We start from the raw sequence: 14,833 nt of genomic DNA, 5'->3' as shown, positions 1-14,833 counted from the left end.
TTAGTATCATCACTTTTCATATGGTTATCAAGCATTGTACAGTAATCCTATTATTCGAGGGTAAAAGTTAGCATATCTTTTTGACATAAATATGTTGTAATCTATTTAACCACACAGATTTGGTGAATTTTGGTGAAATATGTACTGATAATAATTCTTTGGCTGAATAATACTAAAGGTAGAAAACTGAGACACTTTATTACAACAAGTGGAGATTAATTTTCTCTTTTTCCCATTAAAGTGACAAGGTAGTATTCCAGCAGTGGTATAGGCATAATAACTATATCTTTAAAGAGTAAGTTTTCAGGGTGCCTGGATGGCTCAGCAGTTAAGTGTCTACCTTCAACTCAGGTCATGATCTCAGGGTCCCGGGATTGAGCTCTACATCAGACTCCTTGTTCAGCAGGGAACCTGCTTCCCTCTCTCCTCCCCATTTGTGCTTTCTGTTGCTCTGTCTCTCTCTCTCTCAAATAAATAAATAAAATCTTAAAAAAAAAAAAGAGTAAATTTTCTTTTAACAGAAATGGATAATAATAGGGCCTACTTTATAAGGTGGTTGTGAGGATTAAATTAGTTAATACGGGGGCACCTGAGTGGCTCAGTGGGCTAAAGCCTCTGTTTTCAGCTCGGGTCGTGATCTCGGGGTCCTGGGATCGAGCCCCGCATCGGGCTCTCTGCTCGGCAGGGAGCCTGCTTCCTCCTCTCTCTCTGCCTGCCTCTCTGCCTACTTGTAATCTCTGTCAAATAAATAAATAAAATCTTTAAAAAAAAATTAGTTAATATGTATAAAATATCTAGCACACAGGAGGTCCTCTGTATTTGCTTCAAGGAAGCATTTAAACTGTAACCTAACCTTTGTACATATAGATGCAGAGGACAGTTTTCCATTTCCTAATATTTAGAACAATGTAACTATATTCCTTTATAGTTTTAGTTAGTAATTATAGATGAAGTATACATCTTGTACAAGTGATTGTGTATTGGCATAAAAGATTAATGTATTATTGACTTTATCATTTAAGAAATTACTAAATACATAAATGCTTATTTTTTAAGGTATATAATGACTAGCTTTATTTTACTTAAGGTTGTCTTCTTAATCTCTTTGGTGAATTTATTTTATCTCAAATAGAATCTTTTTACTAATTTAGTGCTTTTACAATTTTTCTTCCCATGTAGCTGGTAATGGAATATTGTTTAGGATCTGCTTCAGATTTACTGGAAGGTAGGTTTCCTTTAATTATTCAGGAAAAAAAAGTATTAGCAAAAATATAATGAGAATTCTTATCTTAAATAATGTAAAAACTTACCAGAAAGAGTAGAAACCTTCGCCTTTTCTAGATTCTCATCATGGTATGCACTGTCCTATAGTAGCATAAAATAGGTGAATTTTCTTATAACTTACCAAGCATTTTTCTTCATTCTTTGTCGTTTAGCTTAACCTATAGCTTCTGTTCAAAATGAAGATATGTGAGAATAAAGGGAAAACTTGTCTTTTGTTATTTTTGTTTTTATAATCAACTAATTGTTGAATGTTAGCTTAGAGGGAAATACGCTGTGAGCTATATACTTTAACAATTAGGCACAACTGTAATTCCATTTACAAATTTCAGTGGCCTTGTTATATTGTTTTGGGGAGCAAATCTTCTCACTAAATGTTAGTTTTTCAAAATTGCCTGAAATATTAGATGTTTATTTTTTAAAACAAAAATACTCTGTTTAGTAATTATTTTCCCATAAATTCTTATTTTAAGTTCACAAAAAGCCATTACAAGAAGTGGAAATAGCAGCAATTACACATGGTGCTCTCCAGGGATTAGCCTACTTACATTCTCATACCATGATCCATAGGTAAGTGCTTTGATAATTATGTATTAACAGCAAATGACTTACTGGGTTTATCAACCATAGAACTTATTAACACTAAAAGTTTTGTTGGTTATAGCCAAATAAAAAATTTCAGAATCTTATAAACTCAGTTTTTAGGTTGTCCTGCAAACAAGCCAGTACATTTGATCTCCTTTTAGGATCAGTTGTTTGTTTGTTTTTTTTTCTATAATGATAAAAGATTTAATTCAAAATTAAATTTTAATTTTCCTTTTAGGATCAGTTTTATCTTTGTCTACATGTGGTGCTGGGCTTTCTGACATTTCTGCACTTTATAGATTTGTGGTAGGAATTTAATTGTAGAATATTTAATTTGGGGGCGCCTGGGTGGCTCAGTGGGTTAAGCTGCTGCCTTCAGCTCAGGTCATGATGTCAGGGTCCTGGGATCGAGTCCCGCATCGGGCTCTCTGCTCAGCAGGGAGCCTGCTTCCCTCTCTCTCTCTCTCTCTGCCTGCCTCTCCATCTACTTGTGATTTCTCTCTGTCAAATAAATAAATAAAATCTTTAAAAAAAAAAAAAAGAATATTTAATTTGGTATATGGAAAAGACATTAGGAATTATGTAGTCTTACTTTTTTCATGTTACAGATAAAGCAATGCCCCAGTTTATGACTAATTTTTCTGAAGTTTACAAAGCCAGACTAGACTAGAACTAAACTTTGGTCTTTTGCGTTTCTGGTAATTGATAAGCCAGTTTTGTTCCATTGATCCCATGACATGGACTTAACACTCTGTACTTTTGAGTATTAATCCTTGATGATCCCTAATAATAGATAGTAACGTTAAGAGTAAACTATTTTATAATGCATTTTTAGCATTGATACAGGTTTTGACTATTTTAAAAGGAAACTAGCTTGTGAACCAGGCAATATATATTAAACTAGATAGTAGAGTCATTGTGAGCTAAATGGCTTACCATTTTTTTTAAGACGAGGATAGTAAGGTCCAAGAGAAGTCTACATGCTAACAAATAAGTGAATGGAAGAGTTGGAATTAGAACCTAAGGTCTTATCAGCCTCAGAATACCTCTTCTCCTTTAAAAAGCAAATGGAAGGAAAAAGATTTATTTAATATTATATCTATTACAATACTCTAGTTAGAATTGACAAGTGCTTGGAAATTTGGTTGGGGTTTTTTTGGTTGGTATTTTGGTTTTGGGTTTTTTGTTTGTTTGTTTGTTTGTTTTTTGGAAAGGTTAAATGTATGTTATGGTACCAATTGCATATACCATCCTATTATATAAATATCCATAATATTCTTACTTTGCATGGATAATATGTTTGCTAATTTTAAAAAGTAAGCTTGAAAGTAAATTAAAAAGTAAAACCCGTTAGATACTACATTATCCATGTGTTTCAGTTTTATTTCTTGTTCAGTTAGGAGAACTGTGGTAAGGTTTGGAAATGATAAGAATAACCTTCAAAAAAAATAAATTTGGGGTATTAGATCTTTTTAAACTTTACATGGTACACTCAGAAATCTTAAAATTATGAAGGACTCGTCAGCTAATTAAACTCTGTTTTTAAAACCATTATTTGTATCAATAAACAGGAACTCAAGTATAGACTATGCTCTAATTACTTGATTTTCTGTCTTTTGTCTTTGCTGCTATTTTGTCTTTTAGAGAAGAAAATTATCTCTGTATATTTATATCACTTCTCTATTTTTTGCTTTTGGATCTTAAATTTCATTATCCTAATTTAGAAATTATCCTAGGACTTAATTACTTTGATTTTTCCTTCCCTATTGTAAAACTTTTTATTTGATTTTTATCATTTTCAACACAGTCTAATGAACAAAAGAGAAATAATTTTCTGTGTTCCTTAAACCCAGAGATATCAAAGCAGGAAATATCCTTCTGACAGAACCAGGCCAGGTGAAACTTGCTGACTTTGGATCAGCTTCCATGGCATCTCCTGCCAATTCTTTTGTGGGAACGCCATATTGGTAAGAATAATCCTATTTGCTGTTGATCCTCATGATTGAAATAGGAAATGTGTGATTATACTTTTTCAGATGTCTATCTTTTTCTTGTAATATAATGCTATTGTGGACATTTTAACTTTAAGCATAGTTAGTTTCAGATAGAGATTTGGAGTGCTGTCCTTACATCTCCTGTTTTATCCATTTATCCCCTTGACATTTTCTTCTGTATTATAACCTGCATCATATTTTGCGTATGGAAGTAAAAAAATTCAATGAAAATCCAAGTGAGGAGAATACAGAAATGCTAAGTGGAAATTTGTGTGTTTTCTTTATATTTTTATTTACCATATATTGGTACCTTCAGAGTAAGAGTACCAGAAGACTGATGGCTGATTTGGAGTTTTCTGGTTTTATTTTTTATTATGGAGAATTTCAAATACACATAAAAGTAGACAAAAGTGTAATGAAACCTTGCATATCAGTCACCCAGCCCAGTAACAATATCTCATGGCCATTCCTACTGTATGTACTCATTTTTGTCTCCTCCCTGCCCCCGCCATTATTGTTAAGCAAATTCTAGACATCCTCTGTTTTATCCATAAATAATTTTTGTATTAATGTCAGCAAGTTTGAAGGGAATAATTGTCCAGCACTTAAACTTCCATATGTTCTTCCATATGAAGAGAATGATGTCTTACGTCCACTATATCTTCTTTCCCACCTACCTTTCAAATCTCCCTCTCCTACTTTATAAAAAATAGTACTCCTTACCATCCTGAATATTACAGTGCTGCAGTGGTGTGGGATATAAAAGCCTCAAAGCAACACCAGAAGAATAATTTGAGAATCTATAGTAACAAATTTTGAAGAGTCAGAACACAAACTCTTGCCAAGGCCTTGTGCCTTTTCAGTCATCTCCATTCCCTTTTACTTCTTGCTTTTTTTCTCTCCTCAATTATCTTTCTCCCCTTCTTTTTTTCTAGTGTGTAATTCGTAACTGAGATGGTTGTCATGGGGACACATTAACATATTGCTTGCATAGAAAATGAAGTCAGTCTTTTTCCAACAGAAAGTGATTCTGATTTGACTGATTAATATGACAGTGAAGACTGGCATTGCTAATTGGCTTATACAACAGTGTGTTGTTCTTTAATAAATCAAATGAGCTAACTCTGCATCTCTGTGTTTTAAATATTTTAAAATCACATATAAAGCATAAAAGCATATGCTATGCATTATATCCTTTATGGCTATTAAGTTTATAAAATTTAGATAACTCAGAAATGTACAAGGGGATAAATAATTTTCATAAATTCATTAGAGGCAAACAAATTTAAAAACTTGAAGAATTTCTGCTCTTCCATTGCTCTAGATGACCAAAAATTTCTTATGTCCTACTTTAGGTAGACTCCCTTTCCCTTCTATTAAAAGGATTCTGTGAGCAAATATTTCTTAATATTTGCTTAATGGTTCTCCTATTTATAAATTAATGGTGAATATTAGATAAAGGTCCTGAAAAGTTCTGCAATAAAAATAAAATTACTTGTTTTACTCTGCCTTAATTAGTAATTTCCCAAACTTACTTCATCTGAAAGAATCTGAAAGAATCTTGCGGGCCACCTGGATGGCTTCATTGGTTAAGTGTCTAAGTTTTTTTATTTCCGCTCAGTCATGATCTTAGGGTCACGGGATCTAGCGCCATGTCAGGCTCCATTGCCTAGCATGGAGCCTGCTTTCTCTTTCTCCTTCTCCCTCTGTCCCTCCCTCCCCATCTCCCTCCCTTCCTCCCTCTATTAAAAAGAAAAAAAAAAACCAACATCTTGGAAATACTCTGGTATTGACAATTGAAAATTTACTTTATTTACATATTCATTAATTTGTATATAATGTACTTGGAACGTGGGAACTAGGTACATATTTAGATGTCATTACACCTAAGCTTAAACACACTCACACTCTGGTATATGGTGACTGCCCTACCTAAGTATCGACAATTGTTCTAAGTGTCTTTCTATGTTTAACAACAGATACGAGTCAAATACCATCAAAAATGTTAGACTCTAATTAGAGACATGCATTAATGTTCCATTTTATAACCAAGACACCTGTAAGGTTGATAATTGTGTTATTGTCTTTGTTGTGAGCTGCCCTAGCCACTTTTATCATGGAACACTATTCCTATTTAAAAGGAAGAGTGACAAACTATGGTTATTAAGTGTTGGTTATTGTGGCAGATATTTTCTAAAATAAATGAAGTGAGCTTGCAGGGAAAATGATTTGATAGCATTCAGTGCCAATGATAAAAATTCCATCTTTCAAGCATAAATCAGACTTTCATAGTAACATCCTGAGACCAAAATATTTAAGAATCACTGGCCTGAGGGGAGTGCCTAGGTGCTTCATTCAGTTAAGAGTCTGACTTTTGATTTTGGTTCAGGTCATGATCTCAGAGTTCTGAGATCGAGCCTCAAGTTGGGCTCCACTCTGGGTCTGGAGTCTGCTTAGGATTCTCTCTCTCCCCATCTGCCCCTTCCCTACTCTTTCTCTATCTCTTAAAAAACAACCACTACAAAAAAAAAAAACTATAAAAAAATAACAACAACAACAATAAAATCCACTGAATTGAAAAAAAAATCACTAGCCTAAGGGCTAAGGGTTATATAATATTAGAATATGCAACCCTGCTCTGGGGCATCTTTTCTTTAGGATGCTGCTTAATGATAATGACAGATGGCGAGAATGAGTCTCACAGTATATATGCAGTGGTAAATATTTCCCTAATGACCTGTAGGGCATTTATTTCTCATTATAAAAATTCTTATCTAAACACGATGTCTAGAATTCACACAGGTGTTCTCTATGTAGATGGTCATTGCATTTTTAAAGAATAGTACTTTTTTTTTTTTACTTTAAATGACATTTTATGTTTTAGGATGGCCCCAGAGGTAATTTTAGCCATGGATGAAGGACAGTATGATGGCAAAGTAGATGTATGGTCTCTTGGAATAACGTGTATTGAACTAGGTAAGCATTGTTCTTTATTACTATGTAGTAAGTTATGATCAGTGTTGTACCTCATTTTCTGTACCAAAGCATAGCTTTTTATTTTTTATGTCTGTTAGTAAAGGGAGCAATAAATCTATTAAAGTTTTCACTTTGGTTATCTGGTAATTTTTATATATATTAGGTGAGGTGTATTTGCTGTGTTAAATTAGGTCTAAAATAATTTTCCACTGTGCTATTAAGTATTTATGTCTAATATTTAATGGCTTTGTTAAACATCTAAATAACTCTGTAATTACAAGATTTACTATCTGTAGATAGTCTCTACAGCATAGACGAATTACTTACCTCTACCTAGGATGCTTATTACTTTGAATTAGGTATTAGAATTAGGTGTCAAGCTTCTTGACATACTGTAACAATTTGATTTTATGCACACATTTTATTCTGTTGCCCATAAAGGGAACTATGCTTAAGTCAGTGGACCATCATAACTTTACTAGCATTCTCAGTGTGAGTGAGCCAGGTCGATAATTGAATTGTCACTGTAATTGAAGATGATGTCCATCTTCTTGATTCTCCAAGTTTATCCCTTTCCATCCTATAATCTTTCCTTTTTTTCTTCTTATAAAAATATTCCAGGGGCACCTGGCTGGCTTAGTCTGTAGAGCATGCAACTCTTAAGTTTGAGCCCCATGATGGGTGTAGAGATTACTTACTTACGAATAAAATCTTAAAAAAAAAAATTCCATTAAATTTTATTTAAAAGTGGGAAATATTGAGAATATTTAATTGAACCATTCTAGGAGTGACCACAAATCAAAAATAACATATAAAAAAGAGAATCCATGTGAGGGGTCCCTGGGTGGCTCAGTTGTTTGAACATCCAACTCTTGATTTCGATTCAGGTCATGATCTTGAGGTTGTGGGATTGAACTCTGCCTTGGGCTCCAAGCTCTGTACAGAGTCTGGTTGTCCTTCTCCCTCTGCACTGCCTCCTGTTTGTGCAGGCACATGCTCTCTCTCTCTCTCAAGTAAATAAATAAAATCTTTTAAAAAAGTAAAATTCATGTGTAATTTGGTTAAATTATTTTCAAATTGAGTTAATCTGTTTTGTAAATAGGGAAATTGAGGTAAAATAGAAATCAAAATCTTATCCTTATATAGTATATGAAAATTATAATTTCCATTATAAACTATGCTTTTCTATCTTACAGTCTTCATATTTTCCCAAAATTATATAATCTTTAGGTATGTTTGCTTTTATTATAATTTCTACATTAACCATTCCCTTTAAGCTCTATATTATTTATTTAATTTATTTTAAAGTATGACAGCATCAGCAGACAGATTTAGAGATACCATCATGTCATTCTCTTCTGATCTCTCAGTCTCTCTTTGAGGTTGCAGAGTTTTTTTTCTATTTTAAAGTGTTTTAACCTCAATTCTTTTAACCTCAGTTGTTCCTGCAGGTAGATCCTCATTAATTTCTTGAGAAACCTGGGTGTAAATGTAGAGAAGCTGCTTAATACACTCTGGCCATGGGGTATTTTTACATACTTGCGCTGGTTGATACATACATGTACCCTTTGGTGATAGTGAAATCACCTTAATGGTGTTGTTAGATGTTATTAATATATATTAATATTTATTTGATTAGAAAAGTATTCATTAGGGGCGCCTGGGTGGCTCAGTGGGTTAAAGCCTCTGCCTTATGACTCAGGTCGTGATCTCGGGGTCCTGGGATCGAGCCCCACATCGGGCTCTCTGCTCGGTGGGGAGCGTGCTTCCTTCTCTCTCTCTGCCTCTCTGCCTACTTGTGTGACCTCTGTCAAACAAATAAATAAAATATATATATTTTTTTAAAGTATTCATTAACCAGTTGTACTGCTCAGAAAGAAAACTCCAGTTTCTGTGGAAGGGCTTATTTTTCCAGACTTTATAGCTTCTCTCTCTTTTCTTTTTTAAGATTTACTTATTTATTTAAGAGAGAGAGGAAGAGAGAGCCTGAGAAGGAGGGGTAGAGGGGCGGCTGAGCGGGAGCCTAACTTGGGAATTGATTTCATGACCCTAAAAGCACAACCTGAGCCAAAACCAAGAGTCAGAGGCTTAACCAAATTCAAACACCCAGGAACCCCTCTCGTTTCTCTTTATTGTAGCTAATAAAGTAGACTTTGTTCACAATGAGAGTATTTATACTTAAAGCAGTATCAGAAAATGAAACGGCCTTTAGATCATTTTAAATGAGTGAGACATTCAAAGAAATTCTTAGAGTTTTAGTCATACTTTTGGCATCTTCAGCTTTTATAATCTTTCATAATCACTTTTTAAAATTTTACTTACAAATGTTTTTGAATTATGAAGTGCTAAGTTAGGAACTACATTTTAAGCCTGCTTCTGGATTCAGAGGAAAGGCCTACAGTAAGTAGCACAGGCCAATAAAATTTTCTGCAGTGACTGAAGTGTTCTGTATCCGCATGGCTTTTGAGCACTTGAAATGTGGCTGTTGCAGTTGAGTAAGTGAATATTGAGTCTTATACTGTTTAAAATAAATTTAGATTTGAATAGTTACATGTGGCTAGTGACTACCCTGTTAGACAATATAGATCAAGGGGTGTGATTTTCAATGCAAATTAGACTTGCAGTCTTCAGAAATATATCTGTTATATGCTTTTCAACTTCCAAAATAGTTAAGGATAAATAAAATCTTTAAAAATAAATTAATTAAATAGTTAAGGATAATGAGTTTTAAAGCAAAGTGTGTTCTTAGTGCAGGTAGGAGAAGAGATGTAAGTCAGTTGTACTGACCTTGGTTTTGGTACGTATAGTTATTAAGAAATACTTTCATACTTTGTTATAAAGATTGAAATAACTTGGTCATGTCTTATGACCAAGAAATCTTAAAGTATAGGATTTTTCATGGGTGAGTTTATATATTTGTTTACAATTAATCTTATGAAAAAGTTCCCTAACTTGTTGTTTTTCAGGCTTTGTGCCTGAATGTACAATTGTGTCTATAAAAGTAAAATTTACCACTTTTTTCCTGATTATAAAGTGTATGTTGAGGACATAAAATTTCAGGGGAAAAAAGCAAAAAGAAAATAAATCAAAATAACAATAACTACAGTAATTTAGTGAATATGCATGATAAAAAGATGTCGGTTGTGGCATTGGAAATGTAAAACATGGAGTTTGGAGAGTAAAAATGTAGAACTTTAGAATGTGTTCATACGAAGTTGTTACCAACTTAAAGTAGACTACTCTAAATATAAGTTGTTTTATATAAGCCTCATCGTAAACACAAAGCAAAAACCTATAGTAGATACACAAAAGAAAAGAATCTAAGCATACTAATACAAAAAATTATCAATTCACAAAAGCGATTAAGAGAAGAGGAAAGGAACAAAGGAATTACAAACAATTAGCAAAATGGCAATAAGTACATACTGTCAATAATTAATTGTAGGGGCGCCTGGGTGGCTCAGTGGGTTAAAGCCTCTGCCTTCGGCTCTGGTCATGATCCCAGGGTCCTGGGATCGAGCCCTGCATCAGGCTCTCTGCTCGGTGGTGAGCCTGCTTCCTCCTCTCTCTCTGCCTGCCTCTCTGCCTACTTGTGATCTCTGTCAAATAAATAAATAAAGTCTTTAAATAATAATTAATTGTCAGTGGACTAAGTTCTCCAGTCATAGGTTGGCTGGACAAGACCCATCTATGTAATGCCTGTGAAAGACTAATTTCAGATGTTAAGCACATACACAGACTAAAAGCGAAGGGGGATTATAAAGATATTCTATGTAAATAGAAACTGAAAGAAGGTGCAGTAGCTATATTTACATTAGACAAAATAGCCTTTAAAACAAAGACTGTATGGACACCTGCCTGGCTTAATTGGTAGAGCATGTGACTCTTAATCTCAAGATTATTAATTCAAGCCCCATGTTGGGCGTGGAGCCTAGTAAAAACAAACAAAAAAAAAAAGTAAAGGAGCACCTGGATGGTACAGTTGGTTAAGCCTTTGACTCTTTATCTCCGGTTGTGATCACAGGATTGTGAGATCAAGCCCCCATCAGGCTTCATGCTCCCCACCAAAGTCTGCTTAAGTTCTCTCTCCCACCCCCTCTTCCTCTGCCCCCCTTCCCCCACCTTGTTCTCATGTACTCTCAAATATATAAATAAATCTTTCTTAAATAAAATTTTAAGAATATATAAAACAACCTTGGTAAGAGACAAAGAAGGGCATAACATAATGGTAGAGAGGTCAGTCCAGCAGCAAGATAGAAGATTTGTAAATATTTATGCACCTAAGACAGGAGCACCTAAATATGTAAGGTGGTTTTGACACACCTAAAGGGAGAAATAGAAAGCAATACAGTAAGAGTAGAGAACTGTAAAACCCCACTTTTATCGATGGATAGATCATCTAGACAAAAAAATCAACATGGAAACATTGGCCTTAATACGTTGAAACAGATGGACTTACCAGACATCATATATACAGAACCTTTCATCCAAAAGCAACACAATGCATATTTTTCTGAAGTATACATTGAGCATTTTCCAAAATAGATCAGATGTTAGACCACAAAATAAGTCTTAATAAATTTAAGAAGATTGGAATCGTTAGACCACAAAATAAGTCTTAATAAATTTAAGAAGATTGGAATCATATTAAGCAACTTTTCCAACAAAGTGGTATGAAACTTAAAACCAATTATAAGGGGGCACCTGGGTGTCTCAGTGGGTTAAAGCCTCTGCCTTCGGCTCAAGTCATGATCCGAGAGTCCTGGGATCGAGACCCGCATCCAGCTCTCTGCTCGGCAAGGAGCTTTGCTTCCCTTCCTCTCTCTCTGCCTACCTCTTTGCCTACTTGTGATCTCTCTCTGTAAAATAAATAAATAAAATCTTAAAAAAAATTTATAAGAATAAAACTGGAAAATCCACAAATATATGGGGATTAAACAACATCCTACTGTAACAACCAGTGGGTCAAAGAAGAAATCAAAAGAGAAATAAAGATACCTGGGATAAATGAAAATGGAAATACAACATACTAAAATGTATGAGAGGCAGCAAAAGTGGTTCTAAGAGGGCAGATCTTTGAAATAAATGCTTACATTAAGAAATATCTCAAATAATATAATTTCATACTTCAAGGAACTAGAAAAAGAACAAACTAAGGCTAAAGTTAATAAAAGGAAGGAAATAGCAAATACCAGAGTAGAAATAAATGAGATACTAAAAAGCCAGTAGAAAAGATCAACAAAACTAAGAGCTGGTTTGTTTTTCTTTTTAAGGTTTTATTTATTGGACAGAGATCACAAGTAGGCAGAGAGGCAGGCAGAGAGAGAGAAGAGGAAGCAGGCTCCCTGCTGAGCAGAGAGCCCAATGTGGGGCTCTATCCCAGGACTCTGGGATCATGACCTGAGCTGAAGGCAGAGGCTTTAACCCACTGAGCCACCTGGGCACCCCTAAGAGCTGGTTTTTTGAAAAGATAAACAAAACAGAAAACCTTGTCTAGATTTACCATGACAAGAGGACTCAAATGAATTCAGAAATGAAAGAGATGTTAAAACTGAGAACACAGGGGCACCTGGGTGGCTCAGTAGGTTAAGCCTCTGCCTTTGGCTTGGGTCATGATCCCAGGGTCCTGGGATCGAGCCCCACATCAGGCGCTCTGCTCTGCAGGGAGCCTGCTTCCTCCTCTCTCTCTGCCTGCCTCTCTGCCTACTTGTGATCTCTGTCAGATAAATAAAGAAAAAATCTTAAAAAAAAAAAAAACTGAGAACACAGAAATACAAATTATCATGAGAGACTACTATGAATAATTAGATGTCAACAAATCAGACAACCCTAGGAGAAATGGATAAATTCCTAGAAACATACAACCTACCAAGACTGGATCATGAAGAAATAGAAAATCTGAACAGACTGATTACTAGTAAGAAGATCAAATTAGTAATCAAAAACATTCCAACAAACAAGTTCAGAACCAGGTCATTTCACTGGTGAATTCTAACATATAAAGAAGAATTAATAGTAACCCTTCTCAAACTCTTCCAAAAAAATACAAGAGGTAGGAACACTTCAAAACTCACTTTATGAGGCCAGCATTACCCTGATACCAAAAGGTCCCTTTGGAAAAAGAGAAGGACACTAAAAAGAAAATTACAGGCCAATATCCTTGAACAACATTGATCCAGAAAACCCTCAACAAAATATTAGCAAACCGAATTCAACAATATAGTCAACTGACCCTTGAGCAACATTTGAGTTAGGGAGAATGACCCTCTCATGAGCCATGGAGGTGGCTCAGCATAGAGTGTCAGAGCCCAAGTCGGGTGAAGAGGTGACAGTAGGGGAAACTTCCTGTCATATAGATTCAGAGTCTAAGGAGGACATCTGTGTTTCGGGGTAGCCTGATACAGTGTTCCTAATCAAAAGGAAGAGAGCTGCTCTCATAAAGACTGATCAGAAGAGCCACATTGCAGAGAGGTGACCCAGTTTGGGTTGGTTTTAGAAACTGAATGGATAAAGAATTGTTCACACTATAGAGTAACTTGGAATGGGGCTTGAAAACTTGAGCAAGGAAAAACTGCAACAAACTTGAGCGAGGAAAGGGAGACATCTGCTTAAGAGAGAATGTGGTAGGGCGCCTAGGTGGCTCAGTGGTTTAAACCTCTGCCTTCGGCTCAGGTCATGATCTCAGGATCCTGGGATCGAGCCCCACATCGGGCTCTCTGCTCAGCGGGGAGCCTGCTTCCCTCACTCTCTCTCAGCCTGCCTCTCTGCCTACTTCTGCTCTCTGTCAAATAAATAAAATCTTTTTTTTTTTTTTTAAAAAGAGACGATGTGGTAGCAAAGATGGGAGACTGGTTACATACAGGGAGATTTTATCAAATAAGAAAATACTAATTAAGTGTGATAAGAGCAAGGTTCCTCTTTGTTAGAAGAGTGTAACAAATAATGGAAAAAGATAAAGCTAGAACTCCATTGTTTCATAAACATGTTGAATGTGCATGTATGTATATAAATTTTTATGTGTATGTGTTTCCTAACTTTGTCCACTGAAAAGATAGAAGAACAGTGATACCTTAGTAGCAGTGAACACACCTGTTGCCACAGCTCCTTGGAAAATTGGTGGAAACCTTGATCTGGAGTATGGAAATACAAGATAAGCCTGGAAAATCTTAGTGTGCCAAAAAGCAAGGAAGTGATTAAGAAATGATAGGGCCATGTCAAAAAGAAGCCAATAAAGTGTTCTCATTGCTCAAACATGAGGCATTTTGAACATCAAAATAAAGGATAGTAGCAGATAATAAAATAGAAATCTGCAAGTCTGTGTAATAGGAAAATTAAAGTTTTATGAAAAAAACAGGAAGTATCTTCTCAAAAAAGATACTAATTACAAAAGGAAACAAAGAAATTTACCATGAAGAAGTCTGACAGACACAGCTTTAATTGATATAATGCGAACACCATCAATAATGGAAGCATTCAAAATCATGCACCATCTCATAAAATACAATGAGAAAAATAGAACACTTCTGTGATGCTATGTAACCCAAATATAATCAAAGATATGTAACCCAAATATAATCATAGGACAAACCCAAATTGGAGGGACATTGAAGAGTCTTGTATAATTCAAAATGACTTCAGCAGTTACCTTAAGAGACCAGAAAAAGAGGAGCAAAAGGCATTTGGCTGATTTAGTAGGGCAAGTGACTTTAGATCTTGGGGTTGTGATTGGTTCAAGCCTCACATCAGGCATGAAGTTTACTTAAAAAGAAGGAAAGAACGAAAAGAAAAAGAGCAAATTCAACCCAAAATAACTAGAACAAAGAGAATTTTTAAAAAATCAAAGCAGGTGGGGTGCCTGGGTGGCTCAGTCGTTTTAAGTATCTGCCTTCTGCTCAGGTCATGATCCCAAGGCCCTGTTTGTTTTCCTGCTCAGTGGGAAGCCTGCTTCTCCCTCTATCCCTCTCCCATTCTCTTGCATATGAATTCTCTCTCAAATA

At 35.1% G+C, this 14,833-nt stretch overlaps 2 protein-coding genes across 3 annotated transcripts in view; one reads left to right on the top strand and one right to left on the bottom strand.

Moving 5' to 3' along the window:
- Positions 1-14,833, bottom strand: part of ALDOC (aldolase, fructose-bisphosphate C) — a 1,020,901-nt gene that overhangs the window by 809,983 nt on the left and 196,085 nt on the right. The gene's annotated exons all lie outside the window — the stretch shown is intronic.
- Positions 1-14,833, top strand: part of TAOK1 (TAO kinase 1) — a 166,398-nt gene that overhangs the window by 95,719 nt on the left and 55,846 nt on the right. For both annotated transcript variants that reach the window (XM_082707056.1, XM_082707057.1), the window contains 4 exons: positions 1,180-1,225; positions 1,755-1,851; positions 3,720-3,833; positions 6,745-6,836. In XM_082707056.1, the coding sequence (XP_082563182.1) occupies positions 1,180-1,225; positions 1,755-1,851; positions 3,720-3,833; positions 6,745-6,836 (349 nt within the window). The remainder of the gene's footprint in view (positions 1-1,179; positions 1,226-1,754; positions 1,852-3,719; positions 3,834-6,744; positions 6,837-14,833) is intronic.

The sequence above is a fragment of the Mustela nivalis genome (genome assembly GCF_964662115.1).
Source record: "Mustela nivalis genome assembly, chromosome: 17".
NCBI lineage: Eukaryota > Metazoa > Chordata > Mammalia > Carnivora > Mustelidae > Mustela > Mustela nivalis.
This window is presented reverse-complemented; position numbering and strand designations above follow the sequence as displayed.